Source organism: Pyrus communis, chromosome 14 (genome assembly GCF_041283825.1).
Source record: "Pyrus communis isolate YQ-2024b chromosome 14, ASM4128382v1, whole genome shotgun sequence".
Taxonomy (NCBI): Eukaryota; Viridiplantae; Streptophyta; class Magnoliopsida; order Rosales; family Rosaceae; genus Pyrus; species Pyrus communis.
Genome location: NC_142578.1, coordinates 383,149 through 400,798, shown reverse-complemented (window position 1 = coordinate 400,798; position 17,650 = coordinate 383,149). Strand labels below are relative to the sequence as shown.

The window sequence follows — 17,650 nt, the reverse complement described above, 5'->3', positions numbered from 1 at the left end:
CACTCCACTAGGCGATGTGGGATGTTACAATCCACCCTTCCTTAGGGGCCCGACGTCCTCGTCGGCACACATCCGGCCAGAGATTGGCTCTGATACCAAATTGTCACATCCTGGGCTCGACTCCACTGTAGCACGATATTGTCCGCTTTGGGCCTTTACTACACCTTCATGGTTCTGGGAACTCACACAAGAACTTTCTAATGGGTCACCCATCTTGGGATTGCTCTCGCGCGAACTCGCTTAACTTCAGAGTTCCAATGGAACTCGAAGCCAATGAGCTCCCAAAAGGCCTCGTGCTAGGTAGAGATGGGAATATAAATATAAGGCTTACAGGATCCACTCCCCTGGGCGATGTGGGATGTTACATTTTGCGTATGAGTTAACAAAAATGTTACAAGACCTTTGATATGATCCTACCATTTATTAGGCCTCCAAACTATTTTTTTTATTGATTTTCAAAGTTGAAAAATAAAATAGAAAAATAATATAAAATAATAGCGAGGCCCCCAAAGAGATTTATAGGTGTCAAAAATCTTTGGAATGTCCTAAATTAATTTAGAAACATGTGGTGTGACTAGAATGACTCAAATTTTGGTTTATAATGAATCTTACAATGGTTCACAAAATCAATCGGAAAACTGTGAGTTATAACTCACAATTTTTGTGAAAAAATTGAAATTTTTAGCTTTAGAAAATATTTTGAGTCAGAGTTAAGGAAAATATTGCAACATCCTTAGATGTGATCCTACCATTTTTTAAGTCCCAAAACTATTTTTTATTGATTTTTAAAGTTGAGAAATAGAAAAATATCTTTAAATTTAGGTTTTAAATTGTTGATTTCAAGTGTTTAAATATGAATTATAATAATTTTTGCATGGAAAATATATTTTGAAGAATATTAATATGATAGTTTGTTGTTATGGTAAATAAATAAAAGAAAAATTAACCCAAAAAAAAAAAATGAAAAGTGGGGGATCGGTATGAAGATAGCGACTGGAATTGGTCTAGTTGCTAGTTCTTTACCGACTTCCTACCATGAGGATCGGAAGGGAAGTACCAATCATATCCTTTTCTTTTTTCATTGAATTTTTTTTCTTCCTACATTACTTTATTTAGATTCAAATACCTTTAGAATTAGATTTAGATTTATATCCTTATTTTGAAATTTTTTGACATAGATTATAAGAAAATTTTCACCGGAAATATACTTTGTAGAACATGAAGATGATAGTTTGGTGTTGTGGTATGGAAAAAACAAAAAATTTTAAAAAATAAATATGTAAATGGTTTAGGCATAGGGAGACGCAGCCCAAACTCATGCCCTCGAGAAGACTCAAGGCGCAGCAAAAGCAGTGGAGCCCCATGAGGTTTACAATTTAGAGGTGTGTGAACAGTAACACCCTAAGTTCAAGAGTTTAGGGGTGTATGAATAATAACACCCTGAGTTAGGCACAATTCATCGCCCGACACACTTGATTTTTTTTCCCTTGCCGCATTGTGGCGAAGAAATTTGTTTTTTTTTTTTTTTTGTTTTTTTAAAGAAGGGCTTACCATGTTAAAGGTTACGACTTTAGTGTGAATACTATCATGGTTGATATTGTCTTATAAATTCCCCACCCCCCGCAATAATGCTTCGTCCTACCAACCATGGTTGACCCTTGAGATTAAAACTAAACCCTACATCATATTGATAACATCCTATAAATGCTCATCACCCCCCCCTCGGGGCGCACCAATGCTTGGTGCGAGCAACAACAGTCGACCCGTGGCATTAAAACTAAACCTATCCCCTATAAATGCCCTACCCTCGACACCTACAATTCATACGGAAAACCATGGCTAACATGTGAGATTAAACCTAAACCCTACCCCGACACAATTAGTTCGTACTATGGTTGACCTGTGAGGTTAAATCAAAGGTGTTTGATTGTTTTGTAGGTACAAATTTGTCAAGAATGAAGACGGTGGATTTTTACTACCACAAAGGGGTTGCAATCATTGTTTTTGTGACTATTCGCTACCTCATTGTCACTGCCCATGATAGCAATGCTATGTGAGATTGATTTGTGGTTTTATCCAAAAAATAAAAAATAAAAAAACTCGCTACTTCCCAAAGGCAACGATTGTGAGTCGTTAAGATACCTTATGACAACGAATTTTCTACTTTAGGCTACACGTGTTTCACAATTTTCTTGTAATATTGCAATAACTTATAAGAAGTTGGGCCACCCTCTCTGTTACCAACTTATTTAGGATAAACATAACTTCATTCACTATAGTCATGCACTAGAAACGATGCTTTCTAATTGCTTATGTGTATATAGAAGGCACAACAAATATGCATGTGAATTATATGCTCCCATCCCACCTTTCGTTTATGGATTTCAATTTCAACCAAAGAATCTAACTATTGTCAAATGCATCATGCATGCAAAAGAAACTAAAAAGATTTTGTAAGTCACATTATATGTCTGTATGTTTCATTCTTTAATGATTTAGAAAATAAATTTAACTATCAATCGTCACATCATATGATTTATAAAATATGATTAATAGATAATCTCCCTAACATCACCCTGCATGCAAATTAAAGCCCTGACCATGGTAAACGCGTGCAGAGTCCTTAGCTTTTCGCTTCATAATATAATTTAACATTAACACTTGCATAACAGCATCTTCCTTTCTACAATACTTGCCTAGCTAGCAAGCTAAAATATGATCCGTAGATTGGTATCTCCATAAATATGATTATCTGTGCATTGATGCAGTTAACATGCATCTAACTGGTAAGTTATATCGTTTGTATGTCATTAGTGATAGTTTTACACTGCTGAGATATCATTGATCTTCATCAAGACACCAATATTATGAAGAAATCCCATTATTAACAGCTAAGAAATCGATAAAAGGAAGACCGGCCACGTTGCTTTTCTGTTGTCCCGTACCTTCCTGATCCACCTCCTCCTCCTCCTTTCTTGAATTATCTATCACTTCACTTCCATTAGACTCAGTATTTACTTGGAGAAAATCGTAAAACTCAATTGGCTGATCTTTATTATGATCTGCACAATAGATATAATAAATATATAATTATGAACCATGCATGCATGAGAATATTGATCAATGGCCATTAATTATAACTGATAAAGGCATGCATCATCATCAAAAATATATATGGCATTTATTCTATGGTTAGGAAGATACATGCATGGCACACTTGGAGTAGTCATAAGCATTAATTGGTACTAGAGGATAATCACCTTGGTGCATTGTGGCACTGCAGGTATTGGGATAGAACTCTTTTGGAAATGGAGGAGGAGGGCTATGAGTGAAAGCTGGCCGATATTGATGATAATTTCTGTCGCTGCATGAGTAGTATTTCCCAATATAATTATATGAATCCAGGTTCCATGTGCCGATATCGTAATTGATCTGCAGGGGATGGTCTTGTTTTGAAGAGGATTTTGGTTCATTATTGTTAGTAATGATACTCATGAACGAGGTTTGAGCAGTAGAAGTATTCCTTATTAATTTGGAGTGATTAAGCCTAGATCTTTCTCTGCATCTGCGTGCCATGATGACATGCCAATGGTTCTTGACTGCGTTATCGGTACGTCCAGGGAAAAGCCTTGCAATAACAGCCCATCTATTTCCATGAATGCGGTGAGAAACTAAGAGACGCTCTTCTTCCTCTTCTGTGAAGGGGTTCCTATTGATTCTTGGGTCCAACTGATTGAACCATCTCAACCTACAGCTTTTTCCTGCATCATTCAGTTCATATATATTATTCATGTACGTGATTATATTACAAAAACATCGTTCAATTAAATGGTACCCCTCTTTTTCTTCAAGGGTACTGTACACTAACCCTAACCCATTAACTACTCTCTTTTCTACACACACACACACACATGAATGTCTTAGTTGAGTAATAATAATTTATACAAATTTAAATAATCGCACAAAAATATATTTGCCCTAGCTAGCTGCAGCATATATAATTTGGGGCTTCTTGGTATAAGTAGTTGCCAACAATTTCAACAATTGCGAACACATCAATCACAAATGAAAAAATAAGAACTAGTAGTACCTGATCTTCCTTGGAGCTTTTCTGCTATTGCGTTCCAGTTATGAGGTCCATATCGTTCCACCAACTCCCTAAGCTTCTCGTCTTCAGCTGGCCTCCAATGGCCTCTAGTGCACATCTTAATTAAATGTATTCAAATTTGATCTTCAAGTGTTTTTTTCTTAAATAAACACAAAAAGAACAAATTAATAAGTAGGAATTAAAGCTGCCGAACAACTTAGGTAGAGCTAATTCACTACAAGGACCATGGATGCCTGATGTTCTTCATTCGTGATCAAACGGATCGATTAATACTAGCTAGATTCTTACTATTGCCGAGAGCAAAGAAGAAGAAGAAGATGACGACGAGGACGATGATGTAGACCGTAGGGGCAAGGCACTAACAACCGAGACAATTATAATTACGGTACTGCAGGAGAGATCAATAGATATAAGGGAGGAGCCGAGCTAGAGAGATCCTTTGAATTAGCTAAATAGATTAATTATATAAGGGAGAGGAAAAGATAGATGAAAAGTAAGTTCCGTTAGAGAGTGGGAGAGTTTGGACAGACCTCACACCTGCGCTTGATGCAACGTCTTGGCTAACAAAAAAAACAACCACAATTATATCATCATCATCCCACCAAGTTATACTATAATATTTATAAGATGAAAATATGACATGAAGAGAGAGAGAGAGAGAGAGAGAGAGAGAGAGAGAGAGAGAGAGAGAGAGAGAGAGAGAGAGATGGGTTGCTTGGTGGGGGTGAGATATGGTTCCTCTTTCAACGTCTTTCCAAGTTTCTAACCTACAACGTCTACTTATAACCCACCTAGCCATCGTACTCTCATTTTCTTGTATTTATTAAATTTTGTACATATATATACACATAAATAATTATTTAATTCAGCAATGGTCACATTAACATAAATATGCATCATTAAATAGAAGTTATAACTGATTGCATAGACCAGATGATTACGTACCCATACAGCTAACCCTAATTCAATTAAATAAACCTTATCCTAATTAAGAAAAGGAATTAAACAGTTTTTAAAGACCAGAAGAAAAAGGGCTGGTTGGTTTGGTATCTATGGTGGTGTACTCGGGAATATGGGAGTTTAATTAGGTTTTGTTCACCTTTCAGAGACCTAACTAACAATTGTAGCTTACAAACCTCACGACTCCAACTGCACGTGGAGAATCGGACATCATTGTTACAAAATAGTGATAATAACTACTACTTTTTTAGTCAAACTAACTCAAACTGCTCGATCTGTTTCTCATCTCTGGTCGTGTATCTGTGTACATAGACAGCACTTAATGTTTTGCCTCATGAGCTCTTTCTTGTGAGTATATGAAGAAAATTGTTTCACATTAGATTTAACTTCGGTATTTTATTGATAATTGATTTTAGAATAGAAAATTCAATTTCTTAATCACCTGTTTCTTCATCTTTCAAGCAAACACATGCATATATTAATCTCGAGTACCCCACATTTGTATATATCGCTTTTTATTAGCTCACTTATTTTCTTCTATCTTTAACTAGTACTATTTTTTTTTTTTTTAAATTAACCGACATTTAACTTAAACCATGATTTGATATAATGCAATCACGACAACACATAATAGCTTATGTTGATAGTGTAATAAGATGTCCACGATGTAATTACCAACGTCATTACAATATTAACAATGTCATTTTGTAACCTCACCATTAGTATCTAATCTTGGACAGTAAATTTTGATGATTATAATGTAGTCTTACATTTCTTGAGTTAAGAAAGTGAATTACGTTGGAAATTAACATTATGTTCAAAAACAGTCTTAACGTGAAGGTTGGGAGCTTTGAAATGAATAATAGTGTGTGATTACCTTTTTCATGTCATAATAATATCTCATGTCTATATATATTACAAAAAGGTGTCCATGATATAACAAACAACGTTGTTCGTGTAATAACAATTATAATTTTAAGTTCCACATTTTGTAACACAACGTTGACAGTAAGCTTGACAATAAGCTTTGACAATTATAATGTAATCTTACGCTTCTTGTAGTGTTGAATCACGTTGAACTTGACGCCACATTGTAATAGCCTTCACGTGAAAGTTGTGGGCTCAAAAGTGAATAACGATGCTTGAGTGATTTTATGATTTCAACTTATAATATCTTACGACTATATTGTAAAAAGACGTCTACAATATAACAACTGACGTTGTTAATGTAATATAACAATATCATTGTGTAACCTCGCCATTATTAAATAACGTTAAAAATAAATATTGTCATATAATCTTACAAAGGTTACCAATACCCTTAAGAAAAAAAAGGCACATAGTATATTTTCCATTCAAATACTATAAATTTAACCTTAGATCTGTGTCATATCAATATGTTTGAGTTCAAGCATGCATGTTGTGATTGTTATTAATTAGATGGTATAATTTTCTTTTATCATTTTTTTAAAGGTTTTTTTAGGTAAAATGATCTCTGAGATTGATATAATTTTACTTTGATCTCTGACAATGAAAATCGATAGAAGTGGTCCATGAGATTGTCTATCATAAATCATTTTAGTACTTCCGTGAAAAATACGTCAATATCATCGTTAAAATTGTCACGTGAACGACCGTGTGACTACCTTTTTAAGGGTATTTTTGTCCAACCAACCCCTCCACTTAACGAGGATATTGACATATTTTTCACGAAATGACCAAAATGATTTACAGTAGACAAACTCAGGAACTACTTCTATCAATTTTCATTGTCAGAAACTAGAGTGAAAAGTTATATCAATCTGGACCATTTTAGCTAAAAATTAAGTCTTTTTTAACACATGAAAGTTAATGTGTAGTACATATAAGTATTAGAAAAAGAAAATTTGTAGTGTTGGACCAGTGCTTGAGTTACAACCAATGAAATTAATGGGTAGGTCACTATTGGCCTGTTCTGATAACTAAATAACCTGCATGAGTTAATAATGAAGGATGACGTCTCTCTCCTATTGTAGCCATTTATCCTATGTGTAATATTAAATTATGTATGAAAATGCTGGTGTAGACCCCCAACTTACCGAAAAAAAAATATCGAGCATGTTGGTGTGACCCAACCTCCAAACTGCACAGAATCAAGGAAACTAATTAATTAGTTTTCCTGATATTAGTTATAGGGAAAGAAACCATTCTTATAACCGTTGGCCTACCATTCTCCCAAGTATGAATCATCTAAATTGCTTGTAAAAAAAGTGAGGCAGGAAATACATCCTCCATCTTCACCCACCATATGTGATATGTTTTACACTGCGCTTGACATTGGAAATGTCACAAGTACTTCATCAACTGTTTCTTCATTACCTACCTAGCTCTCTCTCTCTCTCTCTCTCTCTCTCTCTCTCTCTCTCTCTCTCTCTCACATATTGAAGATATTCACAAAGATTTATGGAATTAATGGTGTACATACATCTGCTGCAAATTAAGTATTGTTCACTGTTAATTAATTTATGGAGTGCTAAAATCGTAGAGTTCTTCACGACTGTTCAACAGTTTCACCTACTTTTCTTATGGCAGCGAGCAGTGAGCAGTGAGCAGTGAGCAATGCTATTAAACTCATTCAAAGATATTGAGAGTATCAATCCCACATCGGGGAAATGACGAACCTTGCATGTGCTTTATAAGTAGTTGGACTATTTCCTATATTGCCAATGAGTTTTATAGTGGAATCTTAACTTCTTTGAGCAATATCGATTTCTTGGTATTGATAAAATAAAACTCTTGCTAGTTAGGTTTCCTTGTTCCACAAGTATTGTAGTAAAATATAAATTAGCTTATTTTTTGAGAAATTCTAATCCTTGAATCCGAATGCTTGTGATGTACATATATAAAAGAAGTTTACCCTATAAATGAAATCTTTCGAATTCAATAGTTCTGGACTACATTATGTACATAAACGAATGAATGCATGATTTTTGACCATCTATGTAACTATTGCGACTGGTAATAATATTAATGATGAATTTTTCGCACTTGTTAGGGTACAAACATATGAGGATACATAAATTCCATTTTGAAGGAATGTTGTGATGAACTTTTAACGGACACGTACCTTAGTTTACAGTGGTCTTGTCCACCTTACCGTATACATATATATGCGTATAGATATATGAAATAAGGTTGGTAGCTGGTAGCATAGTCTATAACTTTCTCTTGTTCTGTGATTCTAGCTTTCTCTCTTACTCAAAAGCCCGTTTCTGCAATAAGTTTAACCAAATCCTGATTAAGGCCGTTAATTAGTCCCCACAATCGATCACAAGGAGTAGGGATTTGACACTCACCTAACTAATATGGGATAAAGCTAGGGTTTCTGTTTCCAGAAGTAACTTAAACTTCCCATCTGTAAAACTGCCCAAACCCAACTTATGAACCATTCCAAGGGATTGCTTTTGTTTCTTGATCGAGCTCTCCACTAATCAAGATCAATGAAGAGTACACCTACCTACCAAACCACATATATATATATATATATATATATATATATATATATATCCCCATAACATGATTAGCATCTTATCGCTATTTTAGCTAATAATTAGCTCTTTTCGTACATGTTTTAATTTTCAGTTAATTTTCATTATTGTTTTTTGTACAAATGTCAAGGTCAAGAATCAGCTTTCAACACGTACGGACTTAGTGATTAATTAATCTAGAATATAAACAATGTTTTATGTTTAAATCAGGCTAATCACAACCCAACCCAAAGATTATATATTATAATTTGTGGAAATAAAATGCAGATGCTTCCTTGAGTGCAACTCACTTTTTTTGAGTTGGTTCTAGGTTATTAGGTAGAGGACAGGGATATATGTAAACTCTCAATCTCATGCACGTCATTGTTTCGCTAGCTTAGCTAGGATATATATACATTTATTTAAAAGAACAATACTTGATTACTCAAATAATGAGTATGAGTTCCTACCCAAAATTTTTCATTGCCGATTCATAGAACTTCTTATTTATAATCGAAACTATTCATATTATAAATCACTTTATAAAGATCGCATATGCAAAAATGAATTAAAACTAAGGTCATTTAGTCTTCAAATTATATAAAACAGATGAACGGAATTGATAAAAATATGACAAACCGTCTATGTATTTGCTACAATAGATTGACTAAACGACCTTAGTTTTAATTCATTTTTTTTTACAGAGATAATCTTTATAAAGTAATTCATAATATGAACGGTTCTGATCATAAGTACAAAACTCTGTGATTCGAACACATAATATTTTAAATAAAAATTTCATACTCATCCTTGAGCAACCAAAGCCAAACATTGTTCCCTTTAAAATGGATATATCCTTGTACAGTTGTACTAACCTTGATGTTATCTAGCACCTTTACATTTTCTAATCCAATCCCTGGCTGCCTACATTTCAATCCTTATAACCAAATTGTGTACCATTAATTAATTAGTTAACTAACTTCACCTTGTCGGTTGTCCAACTGAGAAGCGACTGCATTTCTATGCATAGCTATAGGACCATGATTAACCATAAGAAAATATTGAATTCAAATGTAAATTAAAAAGTAAAAAGTAGATATTTGACAATGATACCTAAAAAATTGTTATCACCACCCTGTAAAAACAAGATGCACTCTTCGAAGTGCAATTTGTATGTTGGCGTTATGTAAAAAGGGATGTCATAGGAACTTATAACTATTTTTTAATTTGTAATGTAAAAATTTTAAGCCATTTGTCATATCAAGTTTCAAAAATCATTAGTTTATCATCTTATTTTAGCTCGATTAAGTTTTCCATCCAAAACTTGCACATGACTTATTTTCAAGGTTATTTTGAACATTTTAACTTCCCCTTCAAGATTATTTTGGACATTTCAACTCCCTTTTTATTTTAATTAACATGTTCGACAACGTTATGTTCTCAAAGCTTGTAATTAGTTAAACTCCATGTTAGTGTGCTTAATGTACCATTTTAGTAGTTCACTATAAATTTATAAAACAAACGTGACATGTATTTTTCATACCAAAAGATAAGTAGGGAACTTGTAAAAAATAAGTCAAAAGTTGAAAATCAATTTATGGCGCCCCCCCCCCTTTGCGGCCCCCCGGCGTACATATATTGTTTATAAAAATAATAAATAAATATATAGACTTGTGAAAAATGAGGTTAAAAGTCCAAAATAATCTTCTTTTAGATGGAAAACTTAATGAACTCAAGGTGAAATGATTATTTTTTTAGTGCAAATAACAATTCTCCGTATTGGGAGTTTTAACGAAAAACCTTATTTTTACACTAAAAAATCAATCATGGTACTATTCACTTTATCATTAGTTTTCCTAAAAAATAAAACACAAGTAGTTGTGGCCAATTCTTGACTTGTTTAAGTTTATAAATGGAGCTTCCACTGTTGTACTAGAATTGTTGTTGAAGAAAACTTTAGTATACAGTATTAGTTGGAAATTATATCAGCGGCTAGTGCTCAATGGAAAAAAATCATGACTAGATACCATTTCTTTCGGCTCAAGTGTTGATTGACGCAATGAGCTCGCAAGTCCAACATGATTTCGACATTTTTCATGTCCAAATTTGACTAGTGGACATCCTCCGTCCTTTCATTTAGAGAAATATTACCACTAGCAAATTAGGAATCTTCAGGTTTACTCCAAGTTACAACATGTAACCTCCGTAAATTCAAGAGTTACATCTTATAACTTTCAAATTTGAAGTAACTTTTAAAATAGGTCACGTTATTTATTATTTTTATTTTATTTTATTTTCACATTACATTATGAAGTTTGGAAATTATCAATTTGTCTTTTGACATATCCTCAATCACATTCCAAAACAACTTGTCACACATTCTGGTCTTAACAGTGTAAGTGTAACTTCTACGCTGCCTGAAAACATGTCTCATATTTATCACATCATCCATTGAAACGAAATGCTATGAAATTAAATAAATGAAAAACATAAATTGGTATAATATTAAAATCTATGTGAAAAGTTAAAAACTTAACATTCCTTTTCAATATTCACCTAAAACATATGATAGGTGTACAGTGAGCTCTAAATTCAATGAAACTAGCTGAGGCCACAAGTTGGGTGCATGTTTGAAATATTCAGCTTTTTGCCACGTTGTATTTCCACAAAGAATGTAATTGTTTGTAAAACCCTACTCTATCTATCCGTGCCCTTCCTATCCCTGATTTTGATGTTCCGGTCAAAACATCATGATTCATGATGGTAAATACAAATAAAGTGGTACCTCTAAATCAGGACTTACATGAAACAGTAACACCAAGTCGGCAGTTTTCAAAACTAATCAAGCTATGTGTCAGAAATTTAAAACACGTGCCGTTGTGTTATCGATTCTAGATGCTACCGTGGTGTCCCGAGAACCTGTTAAGTATCCCAGTGATTATGCACGTCAGTCAACGAGATATTAAAAATAGTTGGATAGAGAGGGAGAGAGATTACATGCTCAAAGTGATCATCAGTTTCTATTCTACAAGGGGGAACCAGACAGGAACGACGCATTCTGTACAGAAGATCCTGACGGAAAAATACAACGTCCTTGGTACCCAACGTTAATCTGCACTCAAGAAAGGGAAGTCATTGAGTAGCAGGACAACTGAAAATACAAGCACAATAAGAAACTTTGTATCTCAAGACTCACAAGGTACCCTGGGGAGAAATAAATTCTTTTGTCTTGGAACAGTGTTCAGAAAACACATACCTGCAAGGATTACTGGAAAATATGCAATTTGGAATGTGATTTTGAAGCTCTCCTGTTAAATATTTTGGTAAAGCATTCCTGGGCAGAGCTGTTGAAGGGCCTGAAATTGTCAAAAAGTAGAAAGTGATCAAGAATGTACCTATACTCTAGGCCCATTTTTGAAGAAACCTTTTCTTTCTTTGGAGCAGCATGTTAAAGAAAGCATCATATACCTGCATCATCAGGACCTGGGATAAATAGAAAACAACTACGCTCTGCTACCCGTGGATGGGCTGCGATCATCTGCCCTAGCTTGCCAAACTGCGACCTGCATGTCTAGGGAGCTCACTATTGTTTTTTCTCATGTAAGAAAGAAAAGACTGGAGAAAGAATGAAAAGCAAGATTACATGGGCGAGAGCAAAAATTCCCCATCAATACAAATAAGCATGGTACAAATTCTTCATCCTCAAAGGCACTGAGGACTGTCCCTAGCTTTCCCATAGCCTTGTCAAATAAGAAAAGAACTATTGATGTAATGTCGAGAAACTCTGAGAATATATAAAGTTTTTACCATCTTTCATAAGAAAAAGAATGTTAGTATGACAACATTGTCATTAGCTGCTGTCCTATCCAACTTTGCAAGTCTGAGCTGTTTGAAGTGTAAAGGAAACTATATATCCATAATAACCTTTGGCTAGTCTATATGGTTCACCTGAGCTGTTTGAAGTGTAAAGTAAACCTTCACAAAAAAATTTAGCAGCCTGATGCCTGATACAATCTCTTGAGAAACAAATTCACTCGAGCTACTTTTAAGATTCACTGATCTGGTCCAGATTAGCTAAATCGATTACCACATTATGATATGTTAATTCAGCCCCATATTAGGTGAACATAAGTAATTCCGAGAAGGAGCAATGTTCTTCCTTGGGAATTACAAGATATTAAGTACTGGTATTTTTAAAACTAAATTCTAGTAAAAGCATGTGCAATTTTTTTTAAGAGCATAGAGAAGAAAAGGATGTTAGCTAACCTGAAAGATACCCTCTAAGAGCATCCCACCTTCTGCAACAACTATTGTGTTCTCCACGAAAAACCCTGCAGTTATCTGGTATGGATTGTCAAAGAAAATGATTATTTCAAAATTTATATTTCACGAGTTCAGGCATAGCCATAACTCATCGCACAACTGAGCCTCTATAAAAAAAGATACGGAATCAATGCTTCTCATAAAATCAGCACTGAGGTTATCAATGATTACAGTGTGTAAAGGATATTGCATTCGATAAGTCGATTTCCACAGACGAAGAAAGGTCTTCCAAGTAAAAATGACCATCCTCCAACTGAGATATCATTCCCATCACCCATCTCCTTCCGGTTTGCCCAATCAGAGACTGAATTGGAGATATCTGGCCAGCATGTCATAAATAAAAATTCATTCAATTCAATCTTGGCGCTTATGAAAGGACTCCAATCAGATTTACTCAAAGAAAGACAATGTGAGGACCAACCTCGCGGGGACCTGAATCAGACGATTTAGAACCAAATGCTGATCTGGAAAACTCCTTATGGCGAGAGATAATCTGGGAGAGCAAGAGAAGCCTATCCTTGTGCAGTGCCGATTTGGCAGATGCTTCGCCATGAATAGGTAATCTCCCAGCATGCCTAAAAATCAACCCGAAAAACCAAAAGAAAAGCACATTAGCCTGTTCAAAAACACATTCACATTACAAAGAATTAAAGAATTGGTTGGCAAAAAAGAGACATACTTGTAAAAACTTTTCTTGATGGGATCGTATCGGAACTTTGGGACCTTGAAGGCATCAATTATGTGCCAATCAGGTTCAGATGTACTAGTAACACAGTCATCATCGCCGTCGTAGATGGCCGCGTCAGCACGCGACAGTTTGGTAGCGAGGCGGTGCACCGTCTCCTTGTCTTTTCCTGCAATCCCAAAGAAGAAGGCACAATCTTTTGTTTAGGAAGAAAAAAGGGAAATTGAAAATGATTGATTTTGTGAAGAAATGATGAAAATTGAAAGAGAAAAGTTTGGGGGAACTACGGGGTTGGGTCTCGAGGAAGTCGAGGAGGAGATCGATGGCGTCGTCGTCGGGAGCAGAGTCGTCGAAATTGGATGCGAAGGAGAGGATCTCGTCGACTGCGTCCGGTTCAAGCGTGTACCCTCTGATCTTGCACTTCCTCTGCACCTTCTTCCTCCCCAATCTGCTCATCTCTCTCTGTCTCTCTCTCACTCTCTCTCTCAGTTCATATTGCTAAAACCTCGGTATTATCTTTCGGCTTTTACTTGTTTTGGGCGGGAAAATGTCATTCTTCTCTCTTTTTCCACATGAGCCGGGAAAATATATCTACTTGTCAAGTTCCCATTAGCACGGTGCTGTTCAGACGTCATTTTTTATTTCTTAAACACTTATCTTAATTTTCGACCGTCGAATTAAATAAATTAAGATAAAAAAACAGAAATTCATAACAAGTGTGTAGAAGGTAAAAAAAGTTGTTATGACCAACAAGCGAACAGTTAGTAATACTTATCTTCTCAATATTTGAAGATATCTCCCACCAAACAAACAAAAAGTTTCATTTCCGCAAAAAATGAGGTGTAGTTTTATAATTCAAGGTCTTCAACTTGTGTTTTTTGTTTCCCATTTTCGTTAAAATTAGATACAACGCCCGCAAAACAAGCTCCAACTGGGGAAAATTCTACTCTTCATTTTTTGTTTCCCTTAACATTAACTTCCCTCTTCTTACAAATTCTACTCTTCATGTAGTTACCTCCAACTGGGGAAAATTTCGTGTCTGGCAGCCGGACCACATGTCCATGCGGCCACACACAAGACCAGAGATCCCTTGTATTATTGTATCACTGAGACCCACCGGTGCTCCCACCTTTTGAGAGGGGTGCCTCATGAAGCTTCCCGTACACAATTTCTCCATCTAGGACTGGGACCGGTATTAATCATCACTGGAACCAAGGCAAAATCACAGTATTGAGTCTGAATTTTCGTCACCTTCGCATCACCCTCAACTAGCAGCACTACTAAGCCTGCTTCCTTACTCCTTTTGCAAGACAGACAACTCTGCAGTCTTTTAACCTGACACACAATATTTGGGACTTGGTGGAAAATCTCCATGTTGGCATCGAACTGCATTCACACCAGTTCCAGTCCGAGGCATGGCTGACCTGGTACAGCAACAAGATTTTATCTCGAAACATCACCTTCAGAATTTGCTAATGTGCTCAAGCTCCTTGTTCCAATTCCTTTCTTGATTCCATTTAATTAGACAGTCTGAAAGAATTTATCAGGCAAATAGGTACAAACTTCATTAGCTCTCTCTCAAACTCATGCTCTTCCGTTTCTGGTTCAATGCAAAACGTCTTGCCATAGAAGGATTATAGAACTTTCTCATATGACTCGAGAGCCTGTGAATCGATTGAAGATCACCAATCACTGAAAGCTTCATCAGGAATGAGTCAAACTTGCTATATGGTAATTTCATTTCCTTGTTTACGACATCTTCCAATAGGCAACATGCATCTTCCACTTTATTGCAATCAAAAAGCCCTTCAATCATCATGCAGTAAGTATCAGTGTCCTGTGCGCAGCCCCTCGTATCCATCTCATGCCAAGTCTCAAATGCTCCATCAGGATCACTCATCTCAAAATACATTGAAATCAGCATGTTATAAGTCTGCACACTAGGCATACAACCTCCGTCTATCATCCTTCCATAAAGCTTAAGTGCTTCATCACTCTTTTTATTGTCACAAAGGACCTTGAGAAAACAGTTATAAGTAACTACGTCAGGAGGGTAACCTTTGTTTCCCATCTCTTGCAAAAACTTGTAAGCCTCGTCCACCTTCCCAGCCAAACACATCCCTTCAAGTAGCTCCTTGTATGTAGAAACATCAGGAAGACAACCACTGTTTATCATATGTCCCAGGAGTTTGAAGCACTCCTCCATTTTATCATGCTGGACAAGAGCCACAATCATAATTGCATAAGTTTTTGCAGTGGGAGAAGAAAGCGTAGAACCTTTCGTTCGCATGAATTCAAATAGTTCAGCTGCCTCGGAAACCATCCCTGCCTTGCAAAAGGCATCGATGGCAGTAGTGTATGTGAAATTATCAGGCGTATGACCCTCTTGGATCATCTCTTCCAGCAGCCTCATTCCTCTAGTCGGGTTCCTAACTCTACACCAACCGAAAAACAAAATGTTGTATGTATTAGCATCAGGCTTAACCTTTTTCCTCACCCTCTGTAACATGTCTTGAGCATCCTGAACCAGACTGCACTTACACAAAGCATCCAACAGCAGGTTCAAGGCATTGATTTCCGGCTGCGTCTTCACCCTTATCCTCTTCTTCTTGGCGAATTTCTGCAGATAGGTGAGATGCTTTTCCGTGTATTGCTTCAAAATCTTTAAAAGAACCTCAACGGGAACCTTATTCTTGTCATGCCTCTTCATATAATCCAGTAAATCACAAACAATTCGAAACTGCTTCACCTTATACCTCGTGCACGACAATATATCAATCATAATATTGTACGCCGCAGATTCATGAACATAATTCTCTTGGTGGCCTGCCCACATAAAAAACCTAAATGCTAGTTTCTCCTCGAAACGAAACCTATCAAGTACTCCAACAACCAATGGAGTAGTCAATGGTAAACCAACTTTATCAAGAGCTTTCTCCGTATCACAATATGAGTAAGAGTTATCCATAATCGCCCCGTAAAATTTATCGACATTACTTCCTAATAACCTTTCCTCACCACCAACCCCATCAAAATCCAAACTTTGACCTACTGCAACGATTTCTGAACAAAAAGGACGCGCAGTGACCTTAAATCTAGCAAGAACATTCATGGGTTGCGATAATTTAACCAAATTCAAACATGGGGTCCCTAGAAATGGCATGGAATGATAACATGAACACGCAGAGAGCACGTAATTTCGAAAATTTGATATGGGTTCAATCGGGGATATCACATATCCAAAGACATTAGCTTTGGAGGGGAGGGATAAGGAGAGATTCTTGGAAGTGAACATATTGATGAAATATACGCCTCGCGTGGAAGACAATGAAGTTTTAAGAGATTGGTACAGCATATTGTTTGAGAAAAAGGAAAGGGAGAAGATTACCAGGAAGGATGCCAAGTCTGCAACTTTTTCTCTTTACGCGCCTTGGCTTAGACCCAGAGCCAGTGGGTAAGTTGGAGAACGATAAACACAAAAACCCAGCAACAATTTTTGAGAGAGAGGGAGAGAGGGGGAAGGATTTGCTCTTCAGCAGAAGATGGCCGCTTTGCAGGGCACTGGACATTGACTCAGTGAGGGGGGTGTTTAGTGGGCCTGGGTGTTTAGGGCTCGGGAGCCCAACGCAGAGTCCACCAGGATCCAGTTGCATTTGCCCACGTATTTGTCCATCACTTCTTGTTTAGTGGCTAAGATTAGATAACTCATTTGATTAGAAAGGGTGCTGGTATTCACATATATTTTTAAGTCTCTTACACAGTCTTCTTTATTTTTTTTTCCATTGGTTTGAATAAATCAAACGAACATAGCGAACATAATTAAACAAGAATGTGCATGAAGAGAAAAAGGGTGTGTGTTTATCATTTCCCTTTTTAAATTGCGATATGTTAACAATAAATTAAGTGTCAAACGAGCTCTTACCTCCAACTCAAAATGGACGAGTTCAATTCATTAGGTTCTTCAATTTGTTCGGCAAAAGAAAGAGAGCGGCGAGAAGGCATCTTTTGATTACTATTAGAGGAAAATCTCAAATGGACAAAAAGTTGAAGGAATGAATTAGTTATAAG

The 17,650-nt window shown here is 36.1% G+C and overlaps 3 protein-coding genes across 9 annotated transcripts; all 3 read right to left on the bottom strand.

Moving 5' to 3' along the window:
• Positions 1–2,628: 2,628 nt before the first annotated feature.
• Positions 2,629–4,670, bottom strand: LOC137711875 (transcription factor MYB52). The gene is made up of 3 exons (XM_068451032.2): positions 4,091–4,670; positions 3,261–3,761; positions 2,629–3,062 (listed from the first exon to the last, which is right to left on the bottom strand). Exons 1-3 carry the CDS (start codon positions 4,203–4,205, stop codon positions 2,866–2,868), a joined length of 813 nt encoding a protein of 270 aa, XP_068307133.2. The 5' UTR covers positions 4,206–4,670; the 3' UTR covers positions 2,629–2,865.
• A 6,385-nt stretch (positions 4,671–11,055) lies between these two features.
• Positions 11,056–17,287, bottom strand: LOC137713050 (DNA polymerase epsilon subunit B). 7 transcript variants are annotated; one of them, XM_088684258.1, is made up of 9 exons: positions 16,971–17,286; positions 13,577–13,751; positions 13,319–13,472; positions 13,085–13,216; positions 12,841–12,918; positions 12,043–12,137; positions 11,831–11,930; positions 11,572–11,686; positions 11,056–11,493 (listed from the first exon to the last, which is right to left on the bottom strand). In XM_088684258.1, the coding sequence occupies exons 1-6, from the start codon at positions 17,233–17,235 to the stop codon at positions 12,078–12,080; spliced, it is 864 nt and encodes a 287-aa protein (XP_088540384.1). In that variant the 5' UTR covers positions 17,236–17,286; the 3' UTR covers positions 11,056–11,493; positions 11,572–11,686; positions 11,831–11,930; positions 12,043–12,077. The 7 variants fall into 7 exon arrangements, with proteins under 7 accessions (XP_088540384.1, XP_088540388.1, XP_088540383.1 ...); XM_088684262.1 differs by adding an exon at positions 13,870–14,202 and having other exon boundaries at positions 11,056–11,686; positions 16,971–17,283; XM_088684257.1 differs by having other exon boundaries at positions 11,056–11,686.
• LOC137713049 (Pentatricopeptide repeat (PPR) superfamily protein) lies at positions 14,406–16,971 on the bottom strand. Its single transcript, XM_068452284.2, has one exon. The coding sequence runs from the start codon at positions 16,935–16,937 to the stop codon at positions 15,150–15,152; it is 1,788 nt and encodes a 595-aa protein (XP_068308385.2). The 5' UTR covers positions 16,938–16,971; the 3' UTR covers positions 14,406–15,149.
• Positions 17,288–17,650: the final 363 nt, after the last annotated feature.

Bases quoted from the DNA above. Each gene is read 5' to 3' on its own strand.
- LOC137711875 (XM_068451032.2), bottom strand. From the start codon at position 4,205: ATGTGCACTAGAGGCCATTGGAGGCCAGCTGAAGACGAGAAGCTTAGG. The intron at 3,762-4,090 runs GTACTACTAGTT...TGAATGATGCAG, and splicing joins AAAGCTCCAAGGAAGATCAG to GAAAAAGCTGTAGGTTGAGA. The intron at 3,063-3,260 runs GTGATTATCCTC...TCTATTGTGCAG, and splicing joins CAGTGCCACAATGCACCAAG to ATCATAATAAAGATCAGCCA.
- LOC137713049 (XM_068452284.2), bottom strand. From the start codon at position 16,937: ATGCTGTACCAATCTCTTAAAACTTCATTGTCTTCCACGCGAGGCGTA.
- LOC137713050 (XM_088684259.1), bottom strand. From the start codon at position 17,235: ATGCAACTGGATCCTGGTGGACTCTGCGTTGGGCTCCCGAGCCCTAAA. The intron at 13,473-13,576 runs GTATGTCTCTTT...GTTGATTTTTAG, and splicing joins ATCAAGAAAAGTTTTTACAA to GCATGCTGGGAGATTACCTA. The intron at 12,138-12,840 runs GTTAGCTAACAT...CTAGACATGCAG, and splicing joins TCTTAGAGGGTATCTTTCAG to GTCGCAGTTTGGCAAGCTAG.